This window comes from Scyliorhinus canicula, chromosome 6 (assembly GCF_902713615.1).
Source record: "Scyliorhinus canicula chromosome 6, sScyCan1.1, whole genome shotgun sequence".
Taxonomy (NCBI): Eukaryota; Metazoa; Chordata; class Chondrichthyes; order Carcharhiniformes; family Scyliorhinidae; genus Scyliorhinus; species Scyliorhinus canicula.
Window position 1 is genome coordinate 35,863,551 of NC_052151.1, and position 15,477 is coordinate 35,879,027.

General features: G+C 46.1%; 1 protein-coding gene across 1 annotated transcript in view; it reads right to left on the reverse strand.

Moving 5' to 3' along the window:
• slc16a10 (solute carrier family 16 member 10) overlaps positions 1-15,477 on the reverse strand; it is a 142,110-nt gene that overhangs the window by 46,866 nt on the left and 79,767 nt on the right. Inside the window, exons 2-3 of the mRNA XM_038799150.1 lie at positions 11,642-11,786; positions 2,567-2,993 (exon numbers count right to left, since the gene is read on the reverse strand). Coding sequence (XP_038655078.1) covers positions 2,567-2,993; positions 11,642-11,786 — 572 coding nt within the window. The remainder of the gene's footprint in view (positions 1-2,566; positions 2,994-11,641; positions 11,787-15,477) is intronic.

Genomic DNA, 15,477 nt, shown 5'->3' on the forward strand with positions numbered 1-15,477 from the left:
AGGTATTTGGGGATTCAGGTAGCGAGGGAATGGACGGGGCTCTAGAAGTGGAACTTAATGAAGCTGGTGGAGGAGGCTAGGGAGAATCTTAAGAGGTGGGATACACTGCACTACCCTGCTGGCAGGGAGGGTCCAAGTGGTGAAAATGAATATTCTGCCGAGGTTCTTGTTTATCTTTCAAGCTCTCCCGATCTTTATATCAAAGGCCTTTTTTCGGAAAGTGGGCACGATCATTTCTGACAGTTCCCAGGGTGGGGAAGACCCTGCTACAGAGGCAGAGGCAGCAGGGGGGGTTGGCTTTGCCGAACTTGCTCCATTATTATTGGGCGGTGAATGTGGACAAGGTGTGGCGGTGGTGGGAAGAAGGGGTAGAGTGGATTGTAAGGGGTCTAGTTTGAGGGCTATGGTGACAGCAGCATTACCAATGGCTCTGAGTAGGTATTCAGGGAGCCCAGTGGTGCAGTCCACGGTGACGATATGGAATCAGCTGAGGAGGCATTTTAGGGTGGAAGGAATGTCGGTGCTAACGCTAACGCTGCTGTGCTAGAATCCTGGGGGGATGGATAGTATATACAGGAAGTGGAGGGAAGTGGGGCTGGCCAAGGTGAGGGATCTGTATTTGGAGGAAGGGTTTGCCCGTCTGGAGGAGCTAAGGGAGAGGGTAGAGCTGCCGCGGGGGAGTGAGTTCAGGTATCTGCTGGTGTGGAAGGGGTTCCCTAGGTTGCTGGGATACACCCTGCTGGAGCGACTGCTGCTCTGGATGTGGAAGGGGAGGGAAGAATTGGGGATATATACAAATGGCTGGGGGAGGAGGGAGGCGAGCAGGTGGTGAAGATCAAGGAGAAATGGGAAGCATAGTTTGGAGAAGAGATCAATTGGGGAGTATGGAGTGAGGCACTGCGTAGGGTAAATGGGACCTCTTCTTGTGCAAGGATGAGCCTGATACAGTTTAAGGTGGTGCACAGGGTGCATATGACTCAGGTGAGAACGAGTGGGTTCTTTCAGAGGGTAGCAGATGAGTGTGAGAGATGTGGGCTGGGGCCAGCGAATCACACGCACATGTTTTGGGGTTGTGAAAAATTGGGAAGATTCTGGGCGGGAGTGTTCGTGGCCTTAGCCAGGATAGTGGAGGAGGGAGTGGACCCGGACCCTTTGGTGGCGATATTTGGGGTTTCAGAGAAGCCGGAGCTCATGGAGAGGAGGAAGGCCGATGTCTTGGCCTTCGCCTCTCTGATTGCACGGCGGCGAATTTTGCTGGAGTGGCGGTCGGCATCGCCACCGGGGAGCGGCTTGGATGGGTGACCTGTACGATTTCCTGCGATCAGAGAAGATAAAGTATGAGTTAAGGGGCTCTTCAGGGGGGTTTTAGGAAAAGTGGGGGATGTTTGTGGCCGTGTGGAGAAAAATCTGTACAGACTGTATAGTTGATTGTTGGGAAGTATGTTTCCCGGGGTGTTTATTCGCTGTAACCTGTTTTGATACATGTTCGTAATAAAATACATTTAAACATTTTTTTTGGACATTCTGAATTCTCCTTCTGTGTACCCGAACAGATGCCGGAATGTGGCGACTAAGGATTTTCACAGTAACTTCATTGCAGTGTTAATGTAAGCCTACTTGTGGCAATAAAGATTATTATTATTATTATTATTATTAATTTTCAACCCCCAAAAGTTTTGCCTTTGATCCTCAGATGGTCACAATACTTCTTTTCAGCTTCTCCGTTTCTCAACTCTCATCTCTCCCTTAGATGCCCGAATCCCCAGGAATATTGTTAACATCACCAATTACTGCCCTCCGATACCTGTTCACTAGATAAACATGCAAAGGAAACAGATGGTAGAGAGAGTCCAACACTTTCCTGTGATACGGTCAGGGTAAGTGCCCATGCGGTTGGGCCTGGTTGCAGTGAGGAGAGATAAATTATACTTCACCGGGTTTTACTATAAGGGGCCTTTTAATTTTGTTTTGCATAAATGTCTTCACTAAACTTGCGTCTCCCCAAATATCTTGACTGGATGCAGAAGCTTTCCTGCCATTTGGAATCTTGACAGACAGCATGGAAGCTGTGACCTGAAGGGATTCCTCCCAAGTCTGGTTCCCTCTCTTCAGCTTGTATAGCTGTGTGCAAACTAGTCACCTTATCAAAATAAACACTCTGCTTTTCTATGCTTTCTACTGGCGAGGTGAGGAAATTGCCAAGCCGCATGGTTTTTTTAAAATACCGTTTGCTATCTATCCAAGCATTTGTTCCCAGTCCAGCAGTGCTTCAAATTTTAATTTTCCTCCTTGTATTCCATAATCTTTGATTTTCTTCATGCTATAATTGGCAGCCGTGCCTTTAATTGCCTAGGTTGCACGGTGTGGGATTCTCCTCACCCCCCCCAAACATTTGCACCTCTCCTCTCCTCTCAAGACACATTTCAGAACCTGTCTCTCTGACCAAACCTGTTTCCATGTCAAATTATCTTCATCCATGTCAAATTGCGATTGCTCACACTCCTGTCAAATGTTAAAGCAGATATTATAAAAGTGCATGTTAATCTTTGGTGCTGTAAGTACTTACAAGATGAACATAAGGCACAAAGTATCCAAAGAGTGCGGTTGGGATTCCAAAAGCCCAGATTCGATATCCTAGGAATTTCCATATCTTTATGTTGAAAATTTTTTTTAGATTCAGTTTTCGTCGTGAGGACTTAGAGTGGCTGTTCTCTGGGATGAGGGGTTTATAAGTAAATCCAGCCAGAAACAGCACAAACATGAAGGCACTGAGGACACGCAGTGTATGGCTGAGTCCAATCTTTGGCAGCAACTTTGTCAAGAGCAAGGGTAAGACTATGGTGAAGACGCTGCTGCCCGCTGTGACTATACCATTCACCAGGCCCAAGCGACGTTTGAAATAATGTCCCAGAATCACGAGAGATGGTTGATAGGCAAATGAAGAACCACAACCAAATACAATTCCATATGTAAAATACATGGGCTCGAGAGACCTGCATTTGACACAAAGTGAAATGGGGCGGGGGGGGGGGGGGGGGGGGAGAAGAAACATCAGTATTAAGTTTGAAGTTGCAAGCAAAACTACACAGTATACAATGCACTATATTCTATTGCATATACCATGGCATTTCTACAACTTTGCAAATCAGAGAAAATATATCAGGCGTATGCATGTGCAGCTTTTGCTCAAAAAACAGACTCCAATCTATCAGATGATCAGCCGGGCACAAAAACATTGTTAAAACTCCGACATTCCAAAATAAATCTCAATTACTTTTGAGAGATCTTGCACCAATTCCAACTCTTGCTCCATTGCTCCCTTCTCATCTTGCTTGAAGAAATACATTTCCTACAGCTAAGAGACAGGGCCTGGTGCAGCAGCATTAATATATGCTGTGATTTATTGATGTACACGTGGTACGGTAACGATCAGAATCTTATACAGACCAAGTTATCATAAAGTTACATTAGACTCTCATGGAACTACCCTTATGTACAACTGTCCTTGTGCACGCCTCATAACCTTCTGTCGGGAGCTGGATGTCACCTGACTGATCTCTGCCGCCACCTGCTGGTGGGAGGTCATACTGCTGAGTACATGTAATATTATCTACAGGCATATCACCACATCCATCCTCCTCAGAAGATGTTTATGTACAAACATGATTAATTTCTTTACTTTACACATTTGGTATATGCATAAACAATATAAGTAAATTTAACTAGTATGGTAGGAACCAAAATATTAGCTTAGAAGGTGTAATAGCTGAAGGGGAAAGAGGGAACCAAAATAAGAGAACAACATCACCCTCAGGCAGAGCAAAAACGGTGACAAGTGTGAGAAGGGAGGCGGTCAATGCAGGATTGAGTGTGTTGAACCTAAATGCGCGCAGTGTACGGAACAATGTAAATGCGCTTGTTGTGCACATTGAAATTGGCCAGTACGATGTTTTGGGCATCACAGAGATGTGGCTACGAGGGGATCAGGGCTGGGATCTAAATATCCAAGAATATGTGTCCTATCGAAAGGACAGGCAGATGGGCAGAGGGGGCGTGGGTTCCATTGTTAGTAAGGAATGAAGTTAATCGATAGCAAGGAGCGATATAGGATCAGAAGGCATAGACTCTCTGTGGGTAGAGTTGAGGAATCGCAAAGGTAAAAAGACCCTGGTGGGAGTTATGTACAGGCCCCCTAGCAGTAGTCAGGATGTGGGGCAGAAAATAAATCAAGGGATAGAAAAGGCATGTAAAAAAGGCAATATTCCAATAATCATGGGAGACTTCAATATGCAGGTGGACTGGGAAAATCAGGTTGGTAGTGGATCCCAAGAAAGGGAATTTGTGTAATGTCTAAGAGATGTTTTGTTGGAGCAGCTTGTGGTAGAGCCCACTAGGGAACAGGCAATTCTGGATTTAGTGATGTGCAATGAGGCAGATTTGATTAGGGAACTTAAGGTGAATGAACCCTGAGGGAGCAGTGACCACAATATGATAGAATTTACCCTGCAGTTTGAGAGGGAGAAGCTGCAATCAGTGTTAATGGTATCACAATTAAATAAGGGTAACACAAAGACATGAGGGAGGAGCTGGCCAGAGTTGATTGGAGAAGGAGCCTAGCAGGGAAGACAGTGGAACAGCAATGGCAGGAGTTTTTGGGATTATTTGGGAGGCACAACAGAAATTCATCCCAAGGAGGAGGAAACATGCTAAGGGGAGGACGAGGCATCCATGGCTGACGAGGAAAGTCAAGGCCAGCATAAAAGCAAAAGAAAAAGCTTACAAATTGGCGAGAATTAGTGGTAAGCCAGAGGATTGGAAAGCCTTTAAAAGTGAGCAGAGGACAACTAAAAAAGCAGTGGTGGGGGGGGGGGGGGGGGGGGGGGGGGGGGGGGGTGAAGATTAAATATGAGTGCAAGCTAGCTAGTAATATAAAAGAAGATAGGAAGAGATTTTTCCAATATACAAAAGGTAAGAGAGAGGCAAAAATAGACATTGGACCACTGGAAAATGTGGCTGGAGAAGTAATAATATGAAACAAAGAAATGGCAGACAAGCTGAATAGTTACTTTGCACCAGTCTTCACGGTGGAAGACACCAGTGGGATGCCAGAGCTCCAGGAGAACCAGGGGGCAGTGACCATTACTAAGGAGAAGGTTCTGGGGAAACTGAAAGGTCTGAAGGTGGATAAGTCACCTGGACCGGATGGACTACAATAATAATCACTTATTGCCACAAGTAGGCTTCAATGAAGTTACAGTGAAAAGCCCCTAGTCGCCACATTCCGGTGCCTGTTCAGGGAGGATGGTACGGGAATTGAACCCACGCTGCTGGCCTGGTTCTGCATTACAAGCCAGCTGTTTAGCCCACTGTGCTAAACCAGCCACAGGGTTCTAAAAGAGGTAGCTGAGGAGATTGTGGAGGCATTGGTGGTGATCTTTCAGGAATCACTGGAGGCAGGAAGGGTCCCAGAGGACTGGAAGGTGGCTAATGTAACACCACTGTTTAAGAAGGGAGGGAGGCAGAAGACGGGAAATTATAGGCCGGTTAGCCTGACTTCGGTCATTGATAAGATTTTAGAGTCCGTTATTAAAGATGAAATCGAGGAGTACTTGGAAGTGCATGATAAAATAGGACTGAGTCAGCACGGCTTAGTCAAAGGGAGGTCATGTCTGACAAATCTGTTAAAGTTTTTTGAGGAGGTAACAAGGAAGTTAGACAAAGGAAAACCAGTGGACGTGATTTATTTAGATTTTCACAAGGTGCCGCATAGGAGACTGTTAAATAAGTTAAGAGCCCATGGTGTTCAGGGTAAGATCCTGGCATGGTTAGAGGATTGGCTGACTGCCAGACGGCAGAGAGTGGGGATAAAGGGGTCTTTTTCAGGATGGCAGCCGGTGACTAGTGGTGTGTCTCAGAGACCACAACTTTTCACAATATACATTAATGATCTGGAAGAAGGAACTGAAGGCACGGTTGCTAAGTTTGCAGATGATACAAAGATCTGTAGAGGGGCAGGTAGTATTGAGGAAGCAGGGGGCTGCAGAAGGACTTGGACAGGCTAGGAGAGTGGGCAAAGAAGTGGCAAATGAAATACAATGTGGAAAAGTGTGAGGTTATGCACTTTGGAAGGAGAAATGGAGGCATAGACAAATTTCTAAATGGGGACATACTTAGGAAATCAGAAGCACAGAGGGACTTGGGAGCCCTTGTTCACAATTCTCTTAAGGTTAGGTTCAGTCGGCAATTAGGAAGGCAAATGCAATGTTAGCATTCATGTCAAGAGGACTAGAATACAAGACCAGGGATGTACTTCTGAGGATGTTTAAGACTCTGGCCAGACCCCATTTGGAATATTGTGAGCAGTTTTGGGCCCTGTATCTAAGGAAGGATGTGCTGGCCTTGGTAAGGGTCCAGAGGAGGTTCACAGGAATGATCCCTGGAATGAAGAGCTTGTCGTATGAGGAACGGTTGAAGACTCTGGGTCTGTACTGGTTGGAGTTTAGAAGGATGAGAGGAGATCTTATTGAAACTTACAGGATACTGCGAGGCCTGGATAGAGTGGACGTGGAGAGAATGTTTCCACTTGTAGGAAAAACTAAAAGCAGAGGACACAATCTCAGACTATAGGGATGATCCTTTAAAACAGAGATGCAGAGGAATTTCTTCAACCAGAGGGTATTGAATCTGTGGAACTCTTTGCCGCAGAAATCTGTGGAGGCCAAATCAGAGGATCAGGGGTTATGGGGAGAAGGCAGGAGAATGGGGATGGGAAAAATATCAGCCATGATTGAATGGCGGAGCAGACTCGATGGGCCGAGTGGCCCAATACTGCTCCTCTGTCTTATGGTCATAGACATGATCATGACATGCCTGTACAGTGTATGTCCCTTATGGTCATAGACATGATCATGATATGCCTGTACAGTGTAAGTCCCTTATGGTCATAGACATGACCATGATATGCCTGTACAGTGTATGTCCCTTATGGTCATAGACATGACCATGATATGCCTGTACAGTGTATGTCCCTTATGGTCATAGACATGATCATGATATGCCTGTACAGTGTATGTCCCTTGCACACAGCTCATTGTGCCTCCTTCATGGGGTTGCCCCTCTGATCATTTGGGCTGTTGCCAGCCTATTTGAAGACGGGTTTATCTGCCTGTCTCTTGCTTTGTATCCTTTCCACACGATGCCTTTTGAAGGCCTGTATCCTTGATGGCCACACATGCGTCACCAGCTTTTTCCCTTTTCAGATTCCTCCCATGACGCTGTTTGCAGCTTTGTTGTCTGTTCTCTATCTCTGACTTGTCAGTCACGATATTGACATCTTCTCTTTTGTTTTCATCAGTGGGAAAGTGCTCGCTCTCCCACTCCTCTTCCTCTTTTCCTGTTTTCATGATCATCTGGTGAGTGCTTTGCTTTTTGCGTTTGGGTTTGGCAATCCCTGTTTTGGTGCTGGTCTGCACCCGGTACATAGATGTTTATGGATCCTCAGTTGGGACCTTTGGCACCAGCGTGCTTCCGAGGGATTGTGCAGCCTCGCCTAATTCTCTGCCCTCAACTGGAGGTTGGAGGCTCACTCTCTGGTGCCTGGGTGGAAGTCACATCTATAACATCAGGTGCCGTCCCTTCTTGACTTGTCGGAACAATGATCAATGGCTCATCATCACTGGAGATCACGATACAAACGATCTCTGGCCCTGACGATCCAGGTGATGGGTCGTCCTGGTCTTGCTCTAGTATGTGTGATCCATGGAGCTGCATAGCAATAGAGTCATTAGCTCCTCAAACTCATCTTCCGGTGGAGTATTCTTGAGGATCAGGGAGTCGACTATCCAAACTATTTCAGAGACCCAAGATGATTCACCATGTGGAACAAGCTTCCCTAAGACTGATATTATGTCCAGCGCTATCACCTCATTGCCCTCCGCTGACTCACTCTCGGAGTCGTCATTTTCTTCTTCATATTCTTCGTATGTGTCGTCATAGTCCTCATCATCGGAGTTGATAGCCTTGTACTTTTCATCAATATCCTCGTACTCTTCATCATCATCTTCCATGCAGTTTAACACTGCTCGTGGAGCGTGTGCTCATGCAGGACTTGACCCCTGTTTTTTAAACCAGCAGCAAGTCTTGCTGCAGATCTTCCATCTAACACTCCATGTTTTGGAACCTCAGGGGGAGTGAAGAGTTATTTAGCATAGTTTTTGTGACTGCTTTATGAGTATCATGCGACTGATTCAGTTTAATGGTTTGTGACATTTTTATCATTTTTCCAGTCAATGTTGCAGCCTGTGCACCCCGTAATTGTAAATTTGAAGAAGCCTGCCCCATCAGGCCGCGACTCCATCCGACGTGTTTTTACGAGCACTTCATTCGTGATGTACTCATTCGACCCAAACCTGAACTCCAGAATGAAGCTCATTGGCTGTCCAGGATCCAAAAAGTTTATTGCAACGGCCTGTAGATGCTTTAGAATGGGCTCATCATGCCTCTTTAAAATGGGCTCCATGCTTCTTTAAAATGGGCTCCGTGCTTCTTTAAAATGGGCTCCATGCCTCTTTAAAATGGGCTCCATGCCTCTTTAAAATGGGCTCATCATGCCTCTTTAAAATGGGCTCCATGCCTCTTTAAAATGGGCTCATCATGCCTCTTTAAAATGGGCTCCATGCCTCTTTAAAATGGGCTCATCATGCCTCTTTAAAATGGGCTCCATGCCTCTTTAAAATGGGCTCCGTGCTTCTTTAAAATGGGCTCCGTGCTTCTTTAAAATGGGCTCATCATGCTGCTGTGTCCTCATTTTCAAAGACCTATAACCAGATCTCTGCCGTGTCTTTCGGGTTCTCCATTGCAGTCTCTGGTTGAATACCCTCCCCTTTCACTATCGCTCGTATCTCATTGGATAATTGCACCACTGTATGAGGCTGCGCGTCGGTGTAACGGTTTGTCGGCTCGCTGACTGGGATGAACAACTGCTCCACTGGGTTCAGCGTCTCGTATGCATCTGCCCCTAGGATAGACTCTCGTTTCATGTCCACAATGGAGAACGGAATTGTCTTCTGTTGTGAACCCATGTTTCTAGGTCACATTCGCCCAACGTCTGAAACTCATGTTTACTGTAGTCGATCAGCATTCTTGGCCGGGTGACGACTTTCGGCGGCACTTACAGGCCGTGCAGATCACCCAGACTGAGGAGGTTGGCCTTCGCTCCAGTGTCAAATTTGTATTTTATCAGTGTGTCGTTTAACATCACTGGAATGGTCCATCTGCTTTCAACGGCATCAGCTGATTAGAACGGTCATTCCAATTGGTTATCAAAACATCTTCCTCTTCCATTTTGGGACTCATCGTGTCTTTGGTAGCGATTGAATCCACGAACAATAACTCATCAAGGGTCATCTCGTTAACTGCTTTATCGACTCCAGCTGGCCGACTGATCTCATTTGATCCATCGTAGGAGGCGAAAAACACTTTTCGCAAAATGCCCAACACGGCCGCATCTGGAACAGATTTCCAAAGGCTGGATGTTGCCCTGGGCCATGTCGATTGCCATATTTATGGCACAAGATGGCGGCTCCTGACAGCGACTTAAAATGGCCACCTGCACTGAGACCACGTTTCTTTATGGCGTGCGTCACAGCGCTAATGGCACTGGCGTCTTCCTCTGTTGACACCAGAATGCTTCAAGCTGAGTGTGCTGATTTGCTGCGCAGTTAACTCACTCGAATGGCAAATCTTTATTGCTTGTTCCAATATCAAATCTTCATCCCGCAGCAACCTCTCGCGGATCACTGAAGATTTCAGACTATTGAAATTACAGGACTGGGCCTTCAGCCTCAGTGACAAAGCTGTCGAAAGATTCAGCAGTCTTCCGGGTACGTGTATGAAAAATGTATCTCTCAAATGTCTCATTCTTTTGGGGGGGGGGGGGGGGGGGTGCTTGTGGACCCGCCACTGTGAGCAGCAAAACAATTTGCCTTTTGTCAGGCTGTGCCTGCAGGCCAAGGGTCCATACATAGAGGTTAACTGCTGTTTGAAGACATGCCAGTTTTTGTCTACGTTACCCGATACTTAAAGCTGGTGGGGTGCTTCAAGCCTTCCGTCTCGAACTTCAGTCTCTTTTACGGTGTTGAGTCACCATTGGTCGGAGTTCACCAGGACGGCTCTTCAGCCGATTTAACTTCACCTTTTCCAATGTTACCCTCAAATCTTCAACACTTCTGGTACCATGTTGTGTTCTGTGATCTTGTCTTGCAGTAATTCTACAGCACTGCTGGTGACTTAGCCAGAACGCTGCTTTATTAATGTACACGTGGTAAGGTGACGATCAGAATCTTATACAGACAAAGTTACATTAGACTCTCCTGGAACTATCCTCATGTACGACTATCCTTGTGTACGCCTTACAACCTTCTTCTGCTCACTGGATGTCACCTGACTGATGTCTGACGCCACCTGCTGGTGGGAGGTCACACTGCTGAGTACATGTAATATTATCTACAGGCATATCACCACAATATCGACCTAGGAAACACTCAGTTACTCAGAGCTATGGCAGCAGTGCAAGGAAGGCGCTTGTTCTTGCTTTCTTTCCTCATGGAAAAAGGTAACTCAGCAGGTCTATGAATTCAATGCAGCTGATGATCCTCCACTTGGAAACTGATTTCAGGACTTGATCGGGTCATGAAGGCTGGATCACTGAACTGGACAATGTCAGGGAGGTATTGGAGAAAGGTGTTGCCGCTGACTGTGTTGAATACTCGAGACGGGGTGAGGAGCGATAATACACCATCATGGTTACTGACAATGGATGATCTAGGACTTGGGTTGGACTGATTTCATGTTGTGAGGAGGGGGGAGCTGGAGTGGATGAACCCATGACCCTGACTTCTTTTTCTTTTCACTTCTCAATGAAGACAAACAGTGCTTCAGGAGCCCCAAGAAGGCAGAAAAGAGATGGTGACACAGAAGCAATGATGGAAATATGAAATCCAAACAGAAAACGTTGGAAGCGCTCTGCATCTGGTGAGAGAAATAGGGTTAACATTTCAGGTAGTTCATCAGAACTCCATCGAGCAGAGAGCTTGGCCGGGATTACCCATTCCCCGCCCCCACCTGACCCCCATATGTTGCTCCAACCCCCCCACATTGGAAAATCCACCAGGGGGGCTTTGGTGTAAGTATGGCCAAGCACAGCCCTGGTGCAGTGGACCCAGAGTGGGGGTCAAAGGGGTCACCCCATTGTTAATGTGTTCCCTGCCACTGTCAGGCTGCAGTCAAGGGCTCCCCCAAGGGTCCGGGGGGGGATTGGGCGGGTTCGGACTGTGAGTTAAAGGGTTGACCCGGGGACCTTCCCCTGGGATGGGGATCCCACTTCTGGCCAGCCTGGGCCTTCCCGAAAAGAGGCAGCATGGGTCTCTCGCTAGCTCTCCAGCCCATACCCCAACAAGATTCTGCCAATTGTTACCTGACAAACTTTTTAGTTCAACTTGTGGTACGTGGGCGAGCAGCCCATTTTAAAAAACGCTCCTCAAAGCACGTTCAACAAAAGTAACGGTAGGAACACTGTCGGAGACAGAGAAAAAGTTACTATAAATTACTACAAAATAGTTGAAATATGCAGCTGAAAACTCACTTGACAAATGAACTTGCAATGAGTCCAATGAAAGCTACAGCAGCCCCAACTGTTGCAGTTTTTCTGCATCCAAACAGGTCCGTAAAAACACTCACGATAGGAGAGCAGAAGAAAATCATTCCCATGGACAGCGAACCTACCCATGCTGCAAAGAGAGTGAACACACATTGCTTAATACAACACATAGAATGCAAGTAAAGTTTTCCTATTTGTAGCTGCTACTGTTTCCATCTCCCAGCATCCCAATATCGGACATCAATGAGGACACCCAAAATGTTCCCGGCCATTCAATTCCATCAAATTTTGGGCACACATTAATGGTTACAGCAGAACCCAGAAACGAAGACAATTAAGCTCAATGCAATCGTCTTCATTACCCTGTGATTTACTTCTTGCCTTTGTGTCAAGGAGCTTCACATGAAGAGTGTGGGCATTGATGGTTAGAGATGACAGGAGGCACCGGTGAAAATCGGAGTTTTACTGAAGGAGTTTCAGAGAACAAAGGCCCAAATGGTTGAGAGATTAACCACTGAAAGATTAACAAATGATGCAGAATCAAAGGACAATGGGTATGATGGATGGAATGATGGAGGGGCGACCTGATAGAGGTTTATAAAATTCTGAGTGCCGTGGTTTAGAGTGGATAGTCAGAAGCTTTTTCCCTGGGTGGAAAGGTCAATTACTTGGGAACATCGGTTTAAGGTGAGAGGGGCAAAGTTTGGAGGAGATGTGCAAGGCAAGTTTTTTTTTACACACAGGGGTCATCTAATTCGCTGTGAGCAATGGACGGGATCAACAGAGATGCCAGTTTTACACCTTCCAATTTTACTCTGAACGGATTTCTAGGACTGTTCCTCCTGGCCCCACGAGGAAAGCTTGGAGCCTTTGCTAATCAGGGCGTCCCACACCAGCACAACGGACCTCCATCCTCCCCATGACCCCTTCTCCGAACACAAAGGATTCCCAATCCCAACCTCCGTCCCAATGAACTACCAGTCCCTCGGATCCCCAGCGGTGACGCCTGCCTCCCAAAATCCCAGCCTCACCCATCAGCTTAAAACATCACCCCCATTGGCTTTGGGCAAATTTACACCACACCCAGTGATGTGCTAAGCAGGTTGGTTCGACGTTGACTGCAGGGAAGTTAGAAACAAACGTCTGACACCGGAGATGATCCAACACGGTTTTATTTAACTATGAACGGCTGTACCTGTTCAGCTGTGGGTTGACTCTACTAATTCTACTGATGACCTCTTACTGGCTCGACCAGACTTACTAGCTACCACATGGCAGTTGTGCCCACTGACTTGTGTACACTGACTGTCTCAGTGTCTGGGTACCAAAAAGAGCGGGAGTCTTAATGCCCTGTGGGCTTTATAGTGGTGGTGTCCTGTCTGGTGATTGGTTATTCTGTGTTGTGTGTTCATTGGTTATCCCATGTGTCAATCACTGCCTGTCTGCATCTCATTATATACATGAGTGGATATTATGACACCCAGGACTTAAAATAGACGAGCCTCTCACCCTGGCCGTTATCTGCCAACCCAAGTGAGCATTGGTGCTACATGAGGTGTGTAGTATGTAGGGTACATTTTGGTATGAGGTGCCGACTAAACAAGAGCCACGACCTTCTGCTGTGCAAGATTTCATTGGCGTCTGGTAATAGGTTCTTTTGAACAGAATGTTTGTGGCTGTCCCATTTCAGAAATGATACTTGCTGATAATCTAGAAAACATGCAAACAGTATGTGCAAGCAAAGGAAACATGCATTTGCGTAAACAAAGTCCAAGCTTTATGCTGTGGTTAGTTTGCAAATAATCTTTGATTTTACCGTGTGCAAATAACAGCTTTCTAGATTTCTGGAAGTTACTTCAGAAAGGCTTTCAATTAAACACTTCAAAAGGTCTGACAAGATTTCACCATATTAACTTCCATATTCAAGTCCAGGCAAGTTCATGACTCATTCAAAGATCGGGGACGATTTACTTCCACTAAGTAAAACTGAGCTAAATGATTTTGGCAAGTGGAGGGTGGGGGTGAAAGACAGGAGACAAGCAGGTGATCTGCGGTTGTTTTCATCTTAATCATTCCGACACCTCTTGGCATTATTGCTGAGATTCCCAAACATACCAAAAGCACACCCGAGAAACAGACAGAGGATTGTTCAACCAGAAACAAAGTGAAGACAGAGTCTTTGGGAAGCAAAGAAAAGAAAACATGGTCATCAATTGGAGACATTTGCAAAACATTGTTGCAAAGAGTCTATGGCTTTAGAATGCAGGAGAATGGCAAATATTAGTTATCATGGAAGGCCAATTCCACATATAAATAGTGCCAGTATTTGTTTTTCCATCTCTATTGGGACATCAGATTAATAATTTATAACATATGCTACTAGTAGAATTTCCTAGTAATCAACTGCAAATATTTTCAGAGTAGATAAGGACGCACCATTCCTGTGCTGAAATGCCATGGTACTCCAGCTTCCAAGTGCTCAAAAGTGTCCAGGGTTGGCGCCTGCTGCCAAGCAGCTGCAGCCACTGACCATCCTGGCCGCATATTGGTGATGGCGCCATTTTCCTCCGACGAGATTTATTTATAGTTTAAAAGCCGGGTTCAAAACGTCCATCTGCCATGGCGGCTTTCGAACATGCTCTCATGCTTACTTGTTCTGGTCGCTTAACCAAAGCACTGCCTTACTACAATCATCTTAAGCTCTCGTTCCTCACTTAATCAAAGGCCATTCTCATCGTCCAAAAGTAATGCCGTTCCTCCAAGGACCTGATCATTCCTGAACGGAATTCAATTTAACTTAGAATTTTTCAGTAAAAACTCAAGTTGGAACTTTAGTGCTCATCGACTTTCCACCAGCTCCACTTACAATAATACCCTGATTCATGGGTTTAGAGTATAATTAGTGTTGAGTAACACTGTCCAGTAATAAACTTGCAGGATGTGTATGGAATTATGAAAGGAACTTCACCATAAGGGCGAGATATTACATTTCGGCGAGAAAAATTGGGTCAGTGTTTGACAAACAAACTCCCAAGCTCCAGAAGGAACATTAACGTAAAGACTTTGGCCATTCGACGGGTCAGTGCTCCTTACAGTTATCGAGGGTGGGAGGGTTTGGGGGGGGGGAGGGGGGGGGTGTTCTGGAAGGGGTGTATTACAGGTGAAACCAAAACAGTGAAGTTGGCATCACAAAATATCTAACTCCCAATGGGTTTGCTAAGATGATTACACAGAAAGATTAAAAATCCAACGACGGACCATCAGAATGCAGCTTGCACAGTGAAGGCATTAACAAAGTGAGGCTCAGCCAGCAGGGCGATTTGACACAGAGAAAGTTCCCTCTTGTAAAACTGGCAGCAATCCTCAGGAATGGCAGCCAAGCAAACTCATTGGTGGAGATATCATCATCTCCGAGGACAGTCCAGGTGACCTGCACTGCAAACCACTGAATGGTGAAAGGGAACACTTAAGGACTGAAGTGTAAAAATCCAGCTCAGCTGGCCCGAGTGGGATGAAGGTTCGCATGTGGTGAGTGAGGAGGCACAAAACTGCCAACATCCTCAATCCATTCCGACCATTCCAGTCAACGTTTCAGCAGTTCCTCCCGATGGTCCACGGAAGTCTTTCCAGGCGAAGGCCATAAAGCAAAAGGCCAGCAAGGAACCTCGTAAGAAAGATCTTTTCAACTCGTAAAACTGGCTGCTTCAAAACCAAGAGTCATTAGTCAGGCGAGACAGTTGAAAGCAGCCAGGATTACCTTTACTCCTCATTGTGGGAGAACTAAAAGGAACGGTTCAGCTAGAGAATGGAAAATGGCAATG